General features: G+C 38.0%; 2 protein-coding genes and 1 long non-coding RNA gene across 4 annotated transcripts; 2 read left to right on the forward strand and 1 right to left on the reverse strand.

The window, feature by feature from the left end:
* The first annotated feature begins 2,000 nt into the window (after positions 1 to 2,000).
* LOC146373532 (uncharacterized) lies at positions 2,001 to 5,919 on the forward strand. Its single transcript, XR_014802308.1, has 4 exons — positions 2,001 to 2,127; positions 3,754 to 3,890; positions 4,649 to 4,693; positions 4,805 to 5,919. It is a non-coding gene; the product is annotated as an uncharacterized LOC146373532 (long non-coding RNA).
* A 1,128-nt stretch (positions 5,920 to 7,047) lies between these two features.
* Positions 7,048 to 13,092, forward strand: paf1 (PAF1 homolog, Paf1/RNA polymerase II complex component). Of its 2 annotated transcripts, none has more exons than XM_084950454.1 (14): positions 7,048 to 7,265; positions 8,052 to 8,081; positions 8,202 to 8,294; positions 8,407 to 8,528; positions 8,621 to 8,687; positions 8,768 to 8,869; positions 8,969 to 9,074; positions 10,133 to 10,201; positions 10,345 to 10,448; positions 10,540 to 10,656; positions 10,810 to 10,938; positions 11,127 to 11,232; positions 11,727 to 11,811; positions 12,265 to 13,092. In XM_084950454.1, the coding sequence occupies exons 1-14, from the start codon at positions 7,219 to 7,221 to the stop codon at positions 12,690 to 12,692; spliced, it is 1,605 nt and encodes a 534-aa protein (XP_084806580.1). In that variant the 5' UTR covers positions 7,048 to 7,218; the 3' UTR covers positions 12,693 to 13,092. The 2 variants fall into 2 exon arrangements, with proteins under 2 accessions (XP_084806580.1, XP_084806579.1); XM_084950453.1 differs by having other exon boundaries at positions 7,049 to 7,265; positions 8,049 to 8,081.
* Positions 13,093 to 13,256: 164 nt separating this feature from the next.
* gmfg (glia maturation factor, gamma) lies at positions 13,257 to 15,896 on the reverse strand. The gene is made up of 7 exons (XM_084950455.1): positions 15,755 to 15,896; positions 15,245 to 15,341; positions 15,050 to 15,099; positions 14,913 to 14,964; positions 14,027 to 14,107; positions 13,775 to 13,848; positions 13,257 to 13,426 (listed from the first exon to the last, which is right to left on the reverse strand). The coding sequence occupies exons 1-7, from the start codon at positions 15,755 to 15,757 to the stop codon at positions 13,355 to 13,357; spliced, it is 429 nt and encodes a 142-aa protein (XP_084806581.1). The 5' UTR covers positions 15,758 to 15,896; the 3' UTR covers positions 13,257 to 13,354.
* Between the last annotated feature and the right edge of the window lie 820 nt (positions 15,897 to 16,716).

The following is a 16,716-nucleotide window of genomic DNA, read 5'->3' on the forward strand; positions in this document are numbered from 1 at the left end:
TCCTAATGCGAGCCATGGTTTTATGCTTCCCTAAATGTCCTGCCCACGGCACAGAGTGCCCCAAATTCAGTACCACCTCCCTGACTCCACTAGGAACCATCAGCTGTACCTGTGATCTTTGCCGGCGATAAAGAATGCCATCTTTCAGAAAAAAATCCTCACTGCTGTTAATATCTGGTTCCATCTCATGCCCTTGCTTTTTGGCTTTCTGAAAAAAGGGTGCGAATACTGGATCATTGTGTTGCATCTCAGTGATATTAGCTGGGACTTTAAAGTCCAAAGACATTTCAGGCTCACAGACGGGAGATGCTTTCACAATAGTATGATGAAATTTCTCTCGCCTTCTCTCCATGCGGTACTTGCGCAACTTCCCGGGTACTGTCTCTAATTCTGCCTCATAAAATGGCAGAGCACTAAGGGTCTGAGTGGCATCTGCTGGCTTCATAGCTTGAGCCCTAGTGCTGTCTAACCCTCCAGAAGCTCCATTCTCCTCTTGTTCTCCATCGACTTGTCCTTCTGAGCCCATTTGCTGGCTTGGTACATCTCCTCGGACTACTCTCACACTCCTTGCTCCTCTCTGCATGGTTTGATAAGGAGTGAAGAAAAAAAACAAAAAGAACTGTGCCTTTTTTGTGTGTGTGTATTTTTTTTAAACTGGCTGTATCCCACTGCTGCCACCAATTGTCATGATCCAAGCAGCCAGGAACACACAGGCACAAATGTAATCTTCAAAAAAAATGGGTTTTATTATACCCCCAAAAAGGACAAGATGATTACAAAAATTCAAAATATCAAAAATAAAGTTTTTAAGAACCAAGTGGGCCCATAAACGAGGTTAACTTAACAGACCGCTACTCAAGTCACTTAACAAAAACATAACTCAACAAACTGACCTGCCCAAATGAGAAACAGCTCCAGTTATATAGCAAATGAATAAACCATTATATACACCAAAGGTGAAAACTAAAGAGATAACAGCTAACCATCATTCAAGAAGAACCCCATTCCCCCTGCATGATCACAATAGATGGTCCAGTCCACTTTATTGGCTTCTGCATTTAAACCAGCTTCAGCCTCCTCTTTCAGCCAAACCAGGAAGGACTGGAGCGGAGGTCAGGTAACTCAGAAAGAGCAGAAATATAATCAATATAACATATACCTATATAAAATAACAAACAAAGCAAAGTCTATGCCACCATTTGGGCTATAGCTTAGTGCTGTCATGCATTACAGGTAAACTCAAAATATCAAATTATTTAACTTATGATCACAGAAGCTTTAGAGCATAACGTAAACATAAGACAAAAGACCAAATGAATATTACCCAAGTATCTCAGTTGTGTGGTTGCATGCATCCATCACACTCACTGAATATGAACTCTTTTCTAGACCGTTCTTTGTGAACCCTAGACATGGTTGTGTGGCAAAATCCCAGGATACCATCAATTTCTGAAACAGACCAGCCTGTCTGCCACTTCAGTGTTCAAAATCACCTTCCTTTCTTGTTCTGATCCTCGGTTTGACCTTTAGGCAAGCTTGACCAAGTTAACACGTCTGAGTAGTTACTGTGTGATTGGTTGATTAGAAATTTACCTTGAGCAGTTGAACAGGTGTAACTAATAAAGTGGCTGGTCAGTTGTTTTTATTTTTAATCTATTGTTAAATTAATTGGCAAAACCTTTAAATTTAATTAAAGTACATTTTAAATTGGTAGAAGAAAATAATTTCGGGAATATTTTATGATTCTGTTTTATGTATGAAAAATATAAACCGAAAATTACAGTACAGCAGAATATGTCGTTCCCCCCCCCCAAATTAACAAAACATTGTCTCTACATATAGAAGCTACTGGTATTGATAATTTTATAATTGAATTACATTATCCAGAATAGAATATGTATTGTGAGAAAAATACGGTACGTAGTTTAATTTGGAGGCCTGACAGGACCTATCAGCGTCCGCGGACCACGGCTTCGCAATATAAATGAACCGATGTTGTAATTGGTTCTGAAAGCGGAACTGCGGTTGACGCGTAATGTGACGAGCATTGTAAACAAAAGTATGGTAAATGTTTCCTTAGCCTAGAAGAGAAGGAATGCTGTCTCAAGAGTCTTTTCCTTGAGTAAGGTAAGAGGCCTAAAACATGAATTCCCCTATTTAGATACCGCTTTCTTGTTAACAGTATGGGTGTGTGTGGCAAATGAAACGTTAGCTAAAAGCAAGTGGCTCTAGTTTTCTCCTCTCTTGTAGCTAACATAACTCTATTTCTGCACCGAAACTCGCGCAAACAGCTCATTACTCTAACGTTATCGTTAAGGTAAAAGTCAAATACAATGGTTAGCTCAAGCACCCATGCACTCTCAATGCTCGAAAGTGTCTAGGTAGATGGCTAGCGGGACTGTTTATAGCTTGACATTAGATGCCACGCTAGCTAGCTACTCTCACCGTGTCTGTGTCACGCTGACCGATAATCGTGGACATTAAATAAAATATGACTCTGCGCAGGTTTTGTGCGGTCAATGTCGAAGAGTTTGGCAAAACTAGCTTTCATTTCATTGTTCATAATTAATGATTTTTTTTTTAAACGTACGTTTAAAAAAGATGAAAGATTAGCGGCACCAGATATTTAACATCAGTTAATGAGTTTCTGTTCTTGTTGTCAATGACTCTCAAACATTCTTTTCCACAACCAATTAATTAAACGTGAAACTTGCACGGAAATTAAATGTATAGGGCAAAACACACAGGCTATACAATATTAATAAACCTGAAGGTCAATATTTGGCTAAACCCCAAAATTTGCCGGGCCCCCAGTGGCCTCCCTCTTCCCCCTGGCAAGACTGTCCTATGCTGGTAATGAAATAAATAAAATAATAAAGGTGAGCACGAGGTAGGAAGACGCCCTAGAATGAGTTGAAAAAAATAAATTGTCCTTTATTCCTGCATATACATTTTTTTACTTTTGTGTGTGTCATTTGTATTGTTTCACTTTGTATGTTCCTCAACTTTATCTGTTTTTGGTGTCCCACCCCAAATATTTTAGTGGCCCACATTTGGCCACCCTTATGAAAAAATTGTGGAGGTGCCCCTGCTTCAGTAATGTTGAGGCCTGAGCTCTGGAAAGGCCAATCATGACTCTGTGTTTTTGTTTTGTCCCCCCCCACATTCACAGAAACTGGTTGAAAAGCAACCAGTTTCCAGAGGAAAAAGTTGAAAGACCTTCAAACTGTATTGTTTAGCATCTTCCATAGAATCAACTACAGAGATGGAAGCAAATTGTGTATTTAGTTGCATGCTACTAATAACAAAGTGCCTAAAGATACAGTTTAAAATCACTTCTTTGCCAAGGTGTCACTTGTGTGTCGATAAAACCCTAATTAATCCTTTAACTTGGGTGCTTGAATTATTTCTTGGTCAGCCTTAAGTGGTTAACAAACAGAAACATTCCTATGAAAATGGTCAGGTACAGTGGCCGAATTTAAAAACTGGTGAAAAAGCAGCCACTGTCCAAACAAAAACACGGGAAGACCTTCAGAAAGGCTGAGGAACTATTGCTCAAGACAACTTTAAAAAGTTACCAAAAAGCCTGAGTACAAAATCTAATACCTTGAGAAGAGGCTCAAGACTTTTGGACTGCATGTTGTATGTGCTACAGACATAATTTGATTGTTATTTAGCAACAACATGGTGCCCACTACCTTCATAAAACTGAAGACATCACTTATTTATGATGCATGTGTGTCGTCCTCACAGAGCTCCAGGATGTTGTGTGAAATCCTGCTCACATCGCTATGGCTCCTGTTTGTTATCTTCTGGCTGGAGTTGATAAGCCTGTGGTTGTTCCTGTCCATGTTCTTCCAAGACCGTGCATTTTACCACTGGGGGGATGGGTAAGAGATTGTTCTATGGTGTCTTTTTTAAATATTTTTATTTCTTGAGTGATTAAGTTGTATCTACATGTTCTCAAAATATCTGAATTAAATGTAGTCATTCTTCATCTAAGTACCTGATTTATTCTACTGCTTTTCCCATTGAATTGGTTTTAAGGCTGCGCCATCCTCTTGTCTCCTTATTAGCTAGGATCCATAGACAACTGCTGCTATTAATTTATTTAAAAAGTTGTGTCTCTGACATTGAGAGCTTCGTGTCAAGAGCAACTAACCTATCAGGACTACATTGAATGCATTGCTTTGGAACAAACACTTGTTCAGAAATTCCTCAGTTTTCTATGCAAATAAAACCCATATGTTTTGATTCAACACACACTGATAACAGACCAATCTGGGAACAGTTAGATGTGTGCAAGATGGCACAGTTGTGCTGAGCAAATTCAATGCTCTTTCAAATTTGAGTTTTTCAAGGGCAGTTAAGTATGTGTCAGTGTGTTGTTACTAAGTCAGATTGATTTGTACTGTCACCCATAATTATAAACAAGTTTGACTTCACATGACTCATGATGTTTTGCTCACTGAAATGTCTTTGAACTAACTTGGACAAAGTTTGTGGAAAAAAGAGTGTAGACTCACAAGGATTGAAAGTAAAGATGTCACCATTTAAACTATGGCTGTTAATTGATCTTAACCCTCAAGCCCTGTTTTGAACTAGTAGATGGAAAAAATATTTTAAAGCCATTCGCTTGTCATTGCAGGATGTTTGCAGATGATCCTGGACAGATGATCTACATGTTAAGCCGGTATGAATTATGTCTTGATTCAGTGTGTTGTGGGTTTTTGTTTGTTTTTTAAAAATATGAGCTGTTTGTTTATACCTGTATGCAAATCTGATCTGTTGTCCCTTTCCACAGCGCTGATGCCCAGACAGAGACGCAAACCTGAGATGTAGAAAAGAAAAGAAAACAAGAAGTCCACTAAAGACTCTGAATGGAGAGCTGTTGAAGTAATGTGACTGAAGAATATGATAAAAGGCAGGAGCCTTTTTTTTTTTTTTTTTTTTTTTTTTTTTTTTTTTTTTGTCCTGCCTGGCGCACCCTTGTGCACAGTCCACTTTCAATAATAGATGGTAGAGAGGTACAGCATGAGTGAAGGGCCAAGCTGAGATGCAGAGGGGGGTGTGCAACATTTATGATTTTTACTCTCAAATTTTGGTGAAACAGAATGAATGTAAAGGAACTGTTGATTCAGAAAAGACTATGCTTTTTTTTTTTTTTTTTGTCTACCATTTCATTTTAAACTTTTTTTTTTTTTTTTTTTTTTTTAAATATGTTGGGATAGTGTTTTGATCATGTGATTCTATGCAACTACATTTGTTGCGTTTTACAGCTATATTCATGGTTTCAGAAAGCTGATGACTGTAAATCTGTTACCAGATTTTTTTTTAATATATATTATCTTTTTTCTTTTTATTATTTGTTCCAATCAGTTATCAGATGTTTGTATGTTTGATGCTACAGCTTTTAACAATGAGCTACTTTTGAATGTTGGATTTGATGGAACACATGTGATGAGTGTAGAATAGGTAATTAATAATTTGATCAAATATTTTTATACACTTAACACTAAGCGTTTCACCTACAGTAGATAAAGCATTATTTGAGCTTGAAGGAGGTGTCTAGTATTACAAATTTCACCCTTTATCTGATTTTGATCAACTGTATTACCACTCTTATAAAATAAATCTTATACCAGGTCAGAAGATGGCAAGGGAAACGTATTCATTTGTAAAAGGGGATCAAGGAATGTATCGGGGGAATGGTAGCAAGTGTATAAAGCAACTTCTTTTTTTTTTTTTTTTCTTTTTTTTTTTTTTTCAATATATAGATATATCCATTACATAAAAGGAAAAGTCCACTTTTCAAACATATTAGTCTCAGCTAGCCAGTGAGATTAGTCGTCTGCCAGCCATTTTTGTGTTATGTTTAGGTGTCTGTTGATTAAATGATTTCCCCTGAAACAAACAGCATATTTGGGTTTTCTTCGTTTCAATACATTTTCCTCCCAGTGAGCCAAATGTTGTCACTTTTAAACTGGTCTTAAACAATAGTTCTACAAGCTTTCTGAAGAGCTTTTTTTTTTTTTGAAGGTATTTCAATTTTATTGGAAAATGTATTTCCTTAGTCAAATATATGAAAAATGCCAAAGATAAGTTTGGAAGAAACTAGTGTTGGGTTTTTTGTTTTTTTTTGCACCAACAAGGTGATTCCCAAAGATCTATTAAATGAAAGCTTATATTGGGTCAAGGCGAGGACAAGAAATAGGAGACCTACAGCAGATGAGCAGTGTGTGTGTGAAAGCCATGTGCTTAAGAAGTTGGAATCCAGCAAAGACCTGATACAGGAGCTGCAGTTGATCCATCTACCGTCGAGGCTCACTTCAACCTCATCAGAAATTGTGTCATAGGAGGGGTCTCTGTTACACCTGTTTGAATCTATTAAGCTAGGTAAACTGGGAGAAAAGGCTGAGGTTTGCCAAATTCCATGAGAACTGGATGAAACAGTGGCAACAAGTCTTGTATAGTAATTTATCCAAATCATCACTAATATGTATGGAGGAAGTCAGAAAAGGCACAACAGTCAATGTCTACATCAGCTGTAAAACATGGAGTCTAAGTCAGTAGTGTGACTTACCGACATCATTACAGTATCAGATTTTGATCCACCATGCAATACCATCCAGCAGAGGCTTCATTTTTCATGTCAATGATCCCAAACACATTGCAGTAAAAGCATACATAGATTTAAAAAATAAATAAATATTAGTCATGGACTGGCTTCCCCAGAGCATACACCTTAATGCTATTCAAGCAGTGCTGGATCATTTCAACAAAGAACAGAAAAAAAGCCAGTCAGCATTCAAAGAGCTTTGAATGTCCTTAGAAACCTGAAGCCAATTTCTGAAAACTACTTATAGGAAAGCTTGCTTAACAGAGTTTAGGTTGTATTGAAGAATAAAGGTGGTCATACCAAATACTGGGTTTCAAAAATCGCCCATGTCCCCTTTTCCTGTGAAAAAAATAAAAAAGGACAACGGGTTGTTCAAGTACTTCAAATTCCAGAACACTAGGAGGCGCTCACAATAAAGAAAGTCCTCTTAAGAACCGGAGATGTGGATACACTACCGGGTCATCATCCCATCCTGCTAATAAAAGATGAAAACGCACTCAGGCCATGAACTCGATAGGAGTTAATGTTTTTTGTTGACTTCTGACGTATTTGTGCAAACAAACGGTTTTGTTTTTAATTTTAAGCGTTTTTTCATAAACATGGCTCCAACGATTCAGACACAATCTCAACGAGAAGACGGCCACAGGTACGTTCAACAGTGCCTTTACAAGTTCGCTTACCTGAGTGGTTTCTGCACGTTTTGTGTCAGTTTACGACACGGAATTAAGTTTAATGCAGAAACAAGTGGTCAGCGGGTCCCAGGCTGCTTTTGTGATGTGTGTAGCATTAGTCGGAAGTGTTAGCAAACAAACAATCAAGCTTAACGTTCGGCTAATTTACGAGAAGCTTACAGAAATCAGCGTAGGGATTTCCATAAGCTTACTGTCAGTAGTTTGTGCCAGTCAACAATTTATTATTATTATTTTTTTAGCAGCACTAATGTAAAGTTCAGGCAAATCAAAAGCTGACTTTATGTTGGCTACAAGAATGCTAACAACAATGTGGCGGAAAAAAGGCGCCTGAAAGATTAGTAATTAAGTACTAAAAAATAGTGGTTTTAAGTTTGCGGTATGTGTAGGGTAGCTTTTGTTCCTTTTAAACATGTTAACGCACAAATACCCCTTCCAGTGTTGCCATTGCCAATATTTGTTTGAAATTTTTGGTCCTTCGTTTGTAATTTTGCAAAATAAAACAAATAAAATAAGAGTTAGCTTGTAATTGGTTTAAGCTGTACATTTCAGACCACAGTGAAAAGTATGTATAGACAACATAAGGAATGCCCTATTTTTGCCCAAAAGGAGAGGTTCTGTTTTCCAAGTTGAAGACATTTGGATTCTTAATATAAAATTAAATTGTGTAGTAAAGGGATTGTGCATTGTGCACTCTTTACTACTAACCAATGGCTGTTTTTTGTTTTTTTTTCTTCCAGCAGGCCATCCTCTCACAGAACCGTCCCAGAGAGGTCAGTAGATTAAAAACATATTTGTATGTACTTATTTTCTGTCAGGTACAGAAACTGCTTCTGTATGTGAAGATTGCTGGCTTACCATTGGTGTATTCTTTACTTTGGTGCTCTTGACAGGTCTGGAGTTGTCTGCAGAGTGAAATACTGCAACACCTTGCCTGACATACCCTTTGATCCTAAATTCATCACTTATCCATTTGATCAGCACAGGTATTCATTTTTGCACTCCACTGAATGGAGTGAATACAAGTATTCACTTCCCATCAAGTAAACATGTTTAAACACACACACATATATAACCTATGGTTTTCTTTATTGGCAGGTTTGTACAGTATAAAGCCACTTCTCTTGAGAAGCAGCACAAGCATGAACTCCTGACTGAACCAGACCTCGGGGTCACCATTGATCTTATCAACCCAGACACGTACCGCATAGACCCCAACAGTAAGTCTCTGTCAAGGTTGATCCTGTTCTTAATTTACATTGTGAATTATTTAAATGTCTGCACAGACTAAGTTAATCTTTCACATTTTCAGTTCTGTTGGATCCCGCTGATGAAAAACTGTTGGAGGAGGATATCCAGGCTCCATCCAGTTCAAAGAGGTATGACTACTAAATGGGCTGCTTTGTGTTATGCATTCAGCAATATTTTTATTTTGAGCAATTTTCCCCTTCCCTATAAGGTCGCAGCAGCATGCCAAAGTTGTCCCATGGATGAGGAAAACGGAATACATTTCCACAGAGTTTAACCGATACGGTGTTTCCAATGAGAAAGTGGAAGTCAAGTAAGTTGGATCGGTGAACTCCACCTTTACATTTCACACATGTACAGATGCATGTTCTAGGTGTTCATGTAATCGAGACGTTTTTGTTTTTGCGTTTAGGATTGGAGTGTCTGTCAAACAGCAGTTTACAGAAGAAGAGATCTACAAGGACCGAGACAGTCAGATTTCTGCTATTGAGAAGACGTTTGAGGATGCACAGAAATCTGTGAGTGAGCATATTAATATGCTGCTCGATTATGGCAAAAATATTCATGATTATTTTCACTGAAATTGAGATCTCGATTATTTGACGATATTTATTTAACAATGTATTGAATATTGGCTTTAAAGATTGTCATAAAATAGTGTGTAAATACTGATAACAGTGCAAATTTTGCAATATAAAAAATAACTGAAAAGTGTTGATTAGTTTCTTGAAGCTGGGGTTGTTCACTGTGTTAATTGAGCAGTGGTCTTTGGCGAGGAAAAACGTTACCACGTTTGTTATCTCCTTGCGTCTCTGGGAGCTGGTGGGATATTTAGTCGCGCTGTAAAGGGCAGCGTGAATGGAAGTCTGTGAGGATGAAGCAGGTGTTGTCGAGAGTTTTTCTCTATGCTCCTTCATTGTTTGATCGTATGTCACTTTGTGAGCGGTCTTCAAATGATTGAATAAATTTGTAGTGTTGCTCTGTGGTGCAGCTACGACACCATAGCAAAGTTGACACACTATGTCTACTTGATCCACATCTGACTCCGCGAACCCATAATGTTTCCACACCACTGAAGTTGTTTTACCTCTCTTTTCAACCAACGGCATTCTTTCTTCAGCAGCCATTATCCTCTCCTCTCCAAATAACATCTGCTTACCTTTTCGAGCTTTCCGAGCTTCCCTCGGGTCCTCTTAATTGTTGTGACGCGTGTTCGAAACGCAGAGAGGTGCGCTCGATTTGCCACACAGAGCAACGCGAGAGTAAAGCACGAGGGAGGTGCTAATAATCGGCTCAGTCATTTTTAATGATCGTTGAAAGCCCAGATCGTAATTTAGATTAAAATTCGATTAATTGAGCAGCACTAGCTCAAATCCTTCTCTTCTTACACCAACAAAATGATATATGTAAAAGAAATGAGTTCAATTTAAACCTTTGTATTGGATGTGCGACTCTTGTTCTGGCAATTTAAAAAAAAAATAATAATAATTGTTCTGTTTGTCAACTGAGTTCTTTCATTTTGATATGTGTTGGTAAGCTACAAACTAGCTAAAATGGAGTTGTTCTTTATCTCCAGATTACACAGCATTACAGCAAACCCAGAGTTACTCCTGTGGAGGTACTACCTGTGTTCCCTGACTTTAAGGTGAGCTAATTCCTTAACTGAATTTATTTGTATTAACCTATGGAACCTTAATGATTGAAACATGCATGCAACAACAACAAAAGAAATCCACTTTTGTTGCGCTGGTAGTTAAAAATAATAAATACATTTTCTCTTTGCCTCAGATGTGGATCAATCCATGTGCTCAAGTCATATTTGACTCCGATCCTGCACCTAAAGACATGTCTGGACCAGCAGCTGTGGAAATGATGTCTCAGGCCATGATCAGGTATGATCAGATGTGTTTTCTCTGTTCTCCTCTTCAACAGCTTTTGTGTTTTTTGTTTTGTTAAATGTCACTTGTTGTTTGTGAAATATAGAGGTATGATGGATGAGGAAGGAAATCAGTTTGTGGCCTACTTCCTGCCCAATGAGGAAACGCTCCGAAAGCGCAAGAGAGACTTTGAAGAGGGGATCGATTACATGCCTGAGGATCTGTAAGTAAAATAATGCATCACAAACATGTATCTGTGGAATTTACTGCATTAAATAAACATTAATTGGGTGTTATTTATTTATTTATTTTTGAGTGTGTTTGGTGAAAGTGTACTGTACACAAGTATAATGGAATTTTGTATGGTATGTTTCAGCTATGATTACAAGATAGCAAGGGAATACAACTGGAACGTTAAGAACAAAGCCAGCAAAGGCTATGAAGAGAACTACTTCTTTATCTTCAGAGATGGAGACGGTGTTTACTACAATGAGCTGGAGACAAGGTGACACCTTAGAAATGATTTGTATATGTTGACACTTGGATGGAAAATATTTTTAACTACTTCAACATTGTACATGTTGGTTTGTTGCACAAGTTTTGGTATTGGTGGTATTGATGTTGTTGCACAAAACCGTCATGACAAATAACTGGCTGGCCAAGACCTTTTACAACTGTTATTCTGGCCTGTAGGGTGCGCTTGAGCAAGAGAAGAGCCAAGGCTGGAGCACAGTCTACAACAAACGCTGTGCTGGTGTGTAAGCACAGAGACATGAATGAGAAGGAGCTTGAAGCTCAGGTGAGTGCATTTCATTGTTTTTCAGAGCTTTCAATCAGGAGTTTAGCTTTCCATCCTATAGTTTGCTGATGAAGCTAGAAACGTATGTTGTTGTTACTGAATTTTTTTTTGTTTTTCTTGGAAGAAGATTGGGACTGATACAATATCTTCAAAGACAAAGAAAACTATTTAGAAGTTTAGAACTGTATGATTGATCTAATAGAAGTAGTTCTGCTGCAACACATTTGCTAAAGAAAGTAGTTGCTATACAAAAGAAGTGCCGGTATGGGAGGTGTCTTTTATTGCTTTAAGCAAAAAAACAAAACAAAAATTAACGGGGTCAATGATGGTTTGCATTATTATATATTTAGCACCCTGCTTCCAGCGTTTTCCATGTCACTCGACAGACTACACTAGATTATAAATGCTTTCTAGGAATGGCCGTATACTTTGATTTTTGTCATTCCTCTTTTACTGTGTATTTGTCACTGACTGCTTTCACTGTGATTTTTCAGGAGGCACGTAAAGCTCAGTTGGAGAACCATGAGCCAGAAGATGAGGAAGAAGATATCGACATGGACAAAGAGACGCAAGATTCTGGTCAGTTGTTGACATAATTTTTACTGACTTTTCTACCCTCTACCCAGAATTGGCTGGGGAAAGACTCTGATGATTTTTTTTTTTTTTTTGTCGGATTAAGCAACATAAACTTTGTTTTAGAAATATGTGACAGTCTGGGCGGTGAGCTACCAGAGCATTTTCTGTAATTTTACACATTTATGATGTAGGAAAACTGTCATGTGCTGTTGAAATTGCACTACTTTAGCTTATATCTGGGGAAACGGAACGGTTCTTATATAGTGCTTTTTTTTTTCTTTACCTGAGCACTTATTGCGCTTTATTATCTAAATCTAATTAATATTTTGGGGATTGAATGTGTAGTGAAATGTCTTTAAAGTGCAGTTTCATTTGTCCGTATGTGCCCTCGATGTAAAATGAGTTTGAGCGATTGTCAGTAACTATGCTAAATCAACGCACTGCTATTTTCTCCAGGTGATGAGAAGAAGGGCAGTGGCAGCGAGGGAGAAAACTCTGGCAGTGAATCTGAGAGAGACGATGAAGAACAGGAACAAAGGGGAGAAGATGAGGACGAGGATGAAGACAGAGGGAAGAGGAGGCGGAAGGCAAGCGGCAGTGGTAGCGAGAGCGGCGAGGAGAGGACCAGAGAAATGCGAGATGAGGAAGAGATCTTTGGCAGTGATGACGACAGCGACGACAATGAGCCAAAGAATTCAGCCAGGAGCAGCGGGGAGGAGGGCAGCGACAGTGAGGATGAAGGAGGGAACAGAAGAGGCAGCCGGAGTCGCAGCGCCTCTCCTGCAGGCAGCGACCGCAGCAGCGACCATTCAGAGACTCGGGCTCAGAGTGGGAGTGGAAGTGACAGAGGCTCAGATTCCAGTGACGCCAGCGACAGTGAATAAGACCAGTGAGCCGGTGACCTGTCTTATCTATATATTGAGCTCCAAACATTGGCGCTCTTACACTGTCATTGAGTATAATATTGGCCTGATGTGGGGTTGAAATTTCTTGCTGATTACAAATTGTTTATGAAATGCTGATAACCTTTCACCTGGATACAACTCTGTTCAATCCAGTTTTTATTTGTAGATTTAACTCTAGTTGCTATTTGTACGCCATTCCTCTATATTGTTTGCCAGATGGTCATTACAGGATCATGTTAAAAAAAAAAAAAAAAAAAAAAAGTTTTCCACTCTTGAAATGCCTTTGGAGTGGGAATAGTGTAAAGCATGTGGGCTCTCAAAGCAGGTAATAAATTGTAGACGACATTTTGTAAAAAACAAAAAAAACCCTCTGACCAAAGTTTGTTCTTTTTCTGTGTCTTTTTCTGATTTGGGAACCTCTTGAGTATTTTCATGAATTTAACCTGTGCTGTAATTAGTACAGCTGATCTTATAGTATTGTATTTGTTCATCTGAAAAAGAATACCTAAAATGACTGATTTAAATGCAGAACTGACAAAGCTGTTTGGGTTAAAATGTTTATTAACAATTCCATACACACCAGATGGACATTAAACTGACAGCCTCATAAAGGAACCTTTGGAGATGCAGAAGCTGTACATTCAGCGAAAAAATGACAGGTGGCTCTTCAGCCATTCTTCTGTCAAGTCATCGGGGTTTCTTGTTTCAAACACCTTAGAGAGTAAAGCAAAGAAATTATAAAATGAGCAATTGCTCATACACAGAGTTAACATGTAAGAAAAGACATGTTTATAAGAAAACATTACATTAAAATATGAATAACCTGCTAAAATAAATTGGCAGTAAACATAAAAGTATGTCTGTCAACTACATAACTAAAAACAACTGAGTAGATTTCAGAGAAAAGTAAATCTGAGACTTTCAATTAAAATCTACAAATTTACAGATTTTCAATTTCTCTGAATAAAAAGTAGAAATATTATACCTTGTTACATTAAATACTAGTGTATTTACTCAACATACCACTGTATATTATAAACTCATAATTTTGTGATAATTACCTTTGTGAGCTCTGCAGTTTGGACCAGTCGATTCTTGCTTCCTGCATACATCATCTGCTGCTCTGGCTTGCACCCTATTAAAATGAAAGTGACATTTTTTTGGGGGTAATTTTAATACTCGCCCAAACATATCTTTAGAATTCTAATTCAACCTTCATCCCCATAAAAACTTTTAAAAGTGTATTTTAGATTAGTTTACTTTGCCATTGTTGCTACAATGCTTTAAGAATCTAGATTACTGTAACTGCTTACCCACAGGACTGGAGAATATGAAACACAGCGGGTAAGACACTCTGCCATCATCATGGACATATTTGTAGCTGTAGACAATGAATGTACGTTTCTGTCAAGGAACTTTTCTGTGTATATAACCATATCAGCAGAATCTGAACAGGAGCAAGCAGAAAGGAGTCTGAGGAGGTGGAGGTATGAATTGGAGAGAAGAGGAATGAAAGTCAGTAAAAGCAAGACAGAATACATATGTGTGAATAAGAAGGAGACATGTAAAGGTGATGCTGGAAAAGTAGTGGCAGCAAAGGTGGATGAGTTTAAATACCTGGGGTCAACCAATCCAGTGCACAAGAGAGGTGAAGAAGAGTGCAGCCAGGGTAGAGTGGGTGGAAAAAAGTATCGGGGATGATTTATGACTGATAAGGGTTTACAAGATGGCAATGAGACCTCTTATGATGTATGGTTTGGAGACCGTGACACTGGCAAAAAGACAGGAGGCAAAGCTGGAGGTGGCAAAGTTGAATATGTTAATATTCTTTAATTGGATTGACAGGATTAGAGATGAAGACATCAGAGGGACAGCTCAGGTTGAGACAAAATTATAGCGGCAACCCTGAGACTGGACGTGTGCAGAAGGGGCATAGTGGCTACATTGGACATAGAATTTTGAATATGGAACAATCAGGCAGGAGGAAAAGGACCACAGAGGAGATTCATGGCTGTTGTGAAAAAGGACATGCAGAGGGTTGGTGTGACAGAAGAGGATAATAGGATAGAATGAGATGGAGGCAGATGATCAACTCCGGTGACCCAGAAGGGGAGCAGCCAACAGAAGATTACTTGATTTTGCGAAAAGGCTATTTTTTTTAAATTAATATTTTTGCTTTTCATGATATGATGTAAGGATATCTGGGCTGCCGCTCTGGAAGTTCATTTCTTAAGTCATCCATTGAGATGTCCTAGAAGACAAGACAGAGTGCGAGTGACTTTTTAAATCAAAACAAACAGAGAGTAAATAAAGAGAGAAAGGAAAAATTGACTTACGTCATATTCCTCCTCAAGAATAACGAGCTGTTTCGCCATGTCTATTTTCACTAAGAAATTTCAAAGAGAAATCTTTTGTGCTTTGATTTTATTTTATATTAGTTGGTCTGCAGATATTCATATGCGATGAAAATTTTTGATAATGATTTTACAAATGTGAAGTACGTGTGTAAGGAACGGATAAACGTTACTTACTTAGTATGGCAGCATTGCTGGTCTCTTTTCGAAATCTAAACTTTTTCAGTTTATCTTTCAGACTTTCATCCACTTCACACACAACTAAAGAGCTTGACTGTAAAAACAGGCCATGAAAACATTAGTTAAATTGTGTCACTCTATTAAATGTTCAATATCTCCAGATAATACTGTGATAAATAGTTAAGTGGGCTGGTCTACAGACCAAAAATAGAAACAAAAAAACGGGGTGAAGGACATCTACTAGATCTGTAAAGGGCTCTATCCACCTTGCATGGGTATATTAAACATCCATGACATTCTTTGACATTTTGAGGGCAGGAAATGTGTTGCAGCAATATGCAAGATTGTAGTTTCCTGTTTTATAGAGCAAGGGGGATGGTCGCAATGGTTAAGTAGAACAAATATCTTTATGCGCACAGACAAATACGTAGAATTACGGTTCATCGAATGCAGTGAACTTCAATTGAAAAGCTAAGTCTTTCAAGAAATTGCATCAGTTTCACCTACCATTCTCAAAGGATCCTTCTCTGCTTTTAAGTCCTGAGGGTAACACCGCCTTGCTTAAACTGTTTGCGATAGACTGACAGTTACTTTCAAACTGTTAAAGATGGCAGGGGAGGGCAGACACAATGCTAGATCGCCTCTCAGTCATGCTTCCTCCTTTCAGCAGGAAAACATGACAGCAGTGGTGAAGCGGAGCAACGTATCTCAGTCTTTTATTGCATAGGGGATAAATTATGGAAAACATTTACACACTAAACTCACACATTTTACCGTAGCAGAAGAAGCTGGAGTTGAAATTGAATAATTTTAGGCCATTTAAACCTGAAGACGATCAGGTTAATCATTTTGTGTTGTCTTTTACTGTCACTTAGCATCTGCGACTTTCACTTCCCTTTATAATGTGAACGTGAATATCAAAGTGAAACTTGCAGATGTAGAAAACGTCTTCATATCCTTAAACAATAGCAAAACAGAATGTTGTTTAGGAGTTGAAGTATTTTATTTATACCATTTAAATCATAATAATAAAAAATAAGAAAGCTATTATGTTTAAGCAGTCAAAAGTGTGGGAAGAATAATTTATTTGAAAAAATTCTTACTGTTTTACATTCTGGTTACATTATGGAAGGGCAACCTATAAATCACAAGTGACAGCACATTGTAATATTAGAGTTGATACTGGATTTTTTGGTCAATATTGGAATTTGTAAGGCACTGGTCACTTACACATGCTCTGTGTTGCCTTATAGGGCCTTTTCCCACCACGCCTAAAACTAAAAGGCTTAAGTCAGATCTCACACTCTGCACGACTGCCGTGCATTTAAGAATCTGCAGCCTGAAAGAAATCAGCTTCCTTTCTTTATGAATAAATTACCTTACACTTACACAGCAACCTACCCCGGTGCCCAGGAATATTGTCAAATTAGAAGTGTAAATTAATTGTGTATCTGATAGGAAAGAAATTT

Source organism: Perissodus microlepis, chromosome 14 (assembly GCF_051167445.1).
Source record: "Perissodus microlepis isolate ML-2025 ecotype Zambia chromosome 14, ASM5116744v1, whole genome shotgun sequence".
Classification (NCBI taxonomy): Eukaryota; Metazoa; Chordata; class Actinopteri; order Cichliformes; family Cichlidae; genus Perissodus; species Perissodus microlepis.

What these genes read in the sequence shown, in the direction of transcription:
- paf1 (XM_084950453.1), top strand. Translation starts at nt 7,219, where the DNA reads ATGGCTCCAACGATTCAGACACAATCTCAACGAGAAGACGGCCACAG. An exon ending in AATGAGAAAGTGGAAGTCAA is followed by an intron (nt 8,870 to 8,968) that starts GTAAGTTGGATC and finishes TTTTGCGTTTAG; the next exon opens with GATTGGAGTGTCTGTCAAAC. An exon ending in CTGTGTTCCCTGACTTTAAG is followed by an intron (nt 10,202 to 10,344) that starts GTGAGCTAATTC and finishes TCTTTGCCTCAG; the next exon opens with ATGTGGATCAATCCATGTGC.
- gmfg (XM_084950455.1), bottom strand. An exon ending in CAGCAATGCTGCCATACTAA is followed by an intron (nt 15,100 to 15,244) that starts GTAAGTAACGTT and finishes GAAATTTCTTAG; the next exon opens with TGAAAATAGACATGGCGAAA. An exon ending in AAACTGCAGAGCTCACAAAG is followed by an intron (nt 13,427 to 13,774) that starts GTAATTATCACA and finishes TTACTCTCTAAG; the next exon opens with GTGTTTGAAACAAGAAACCC.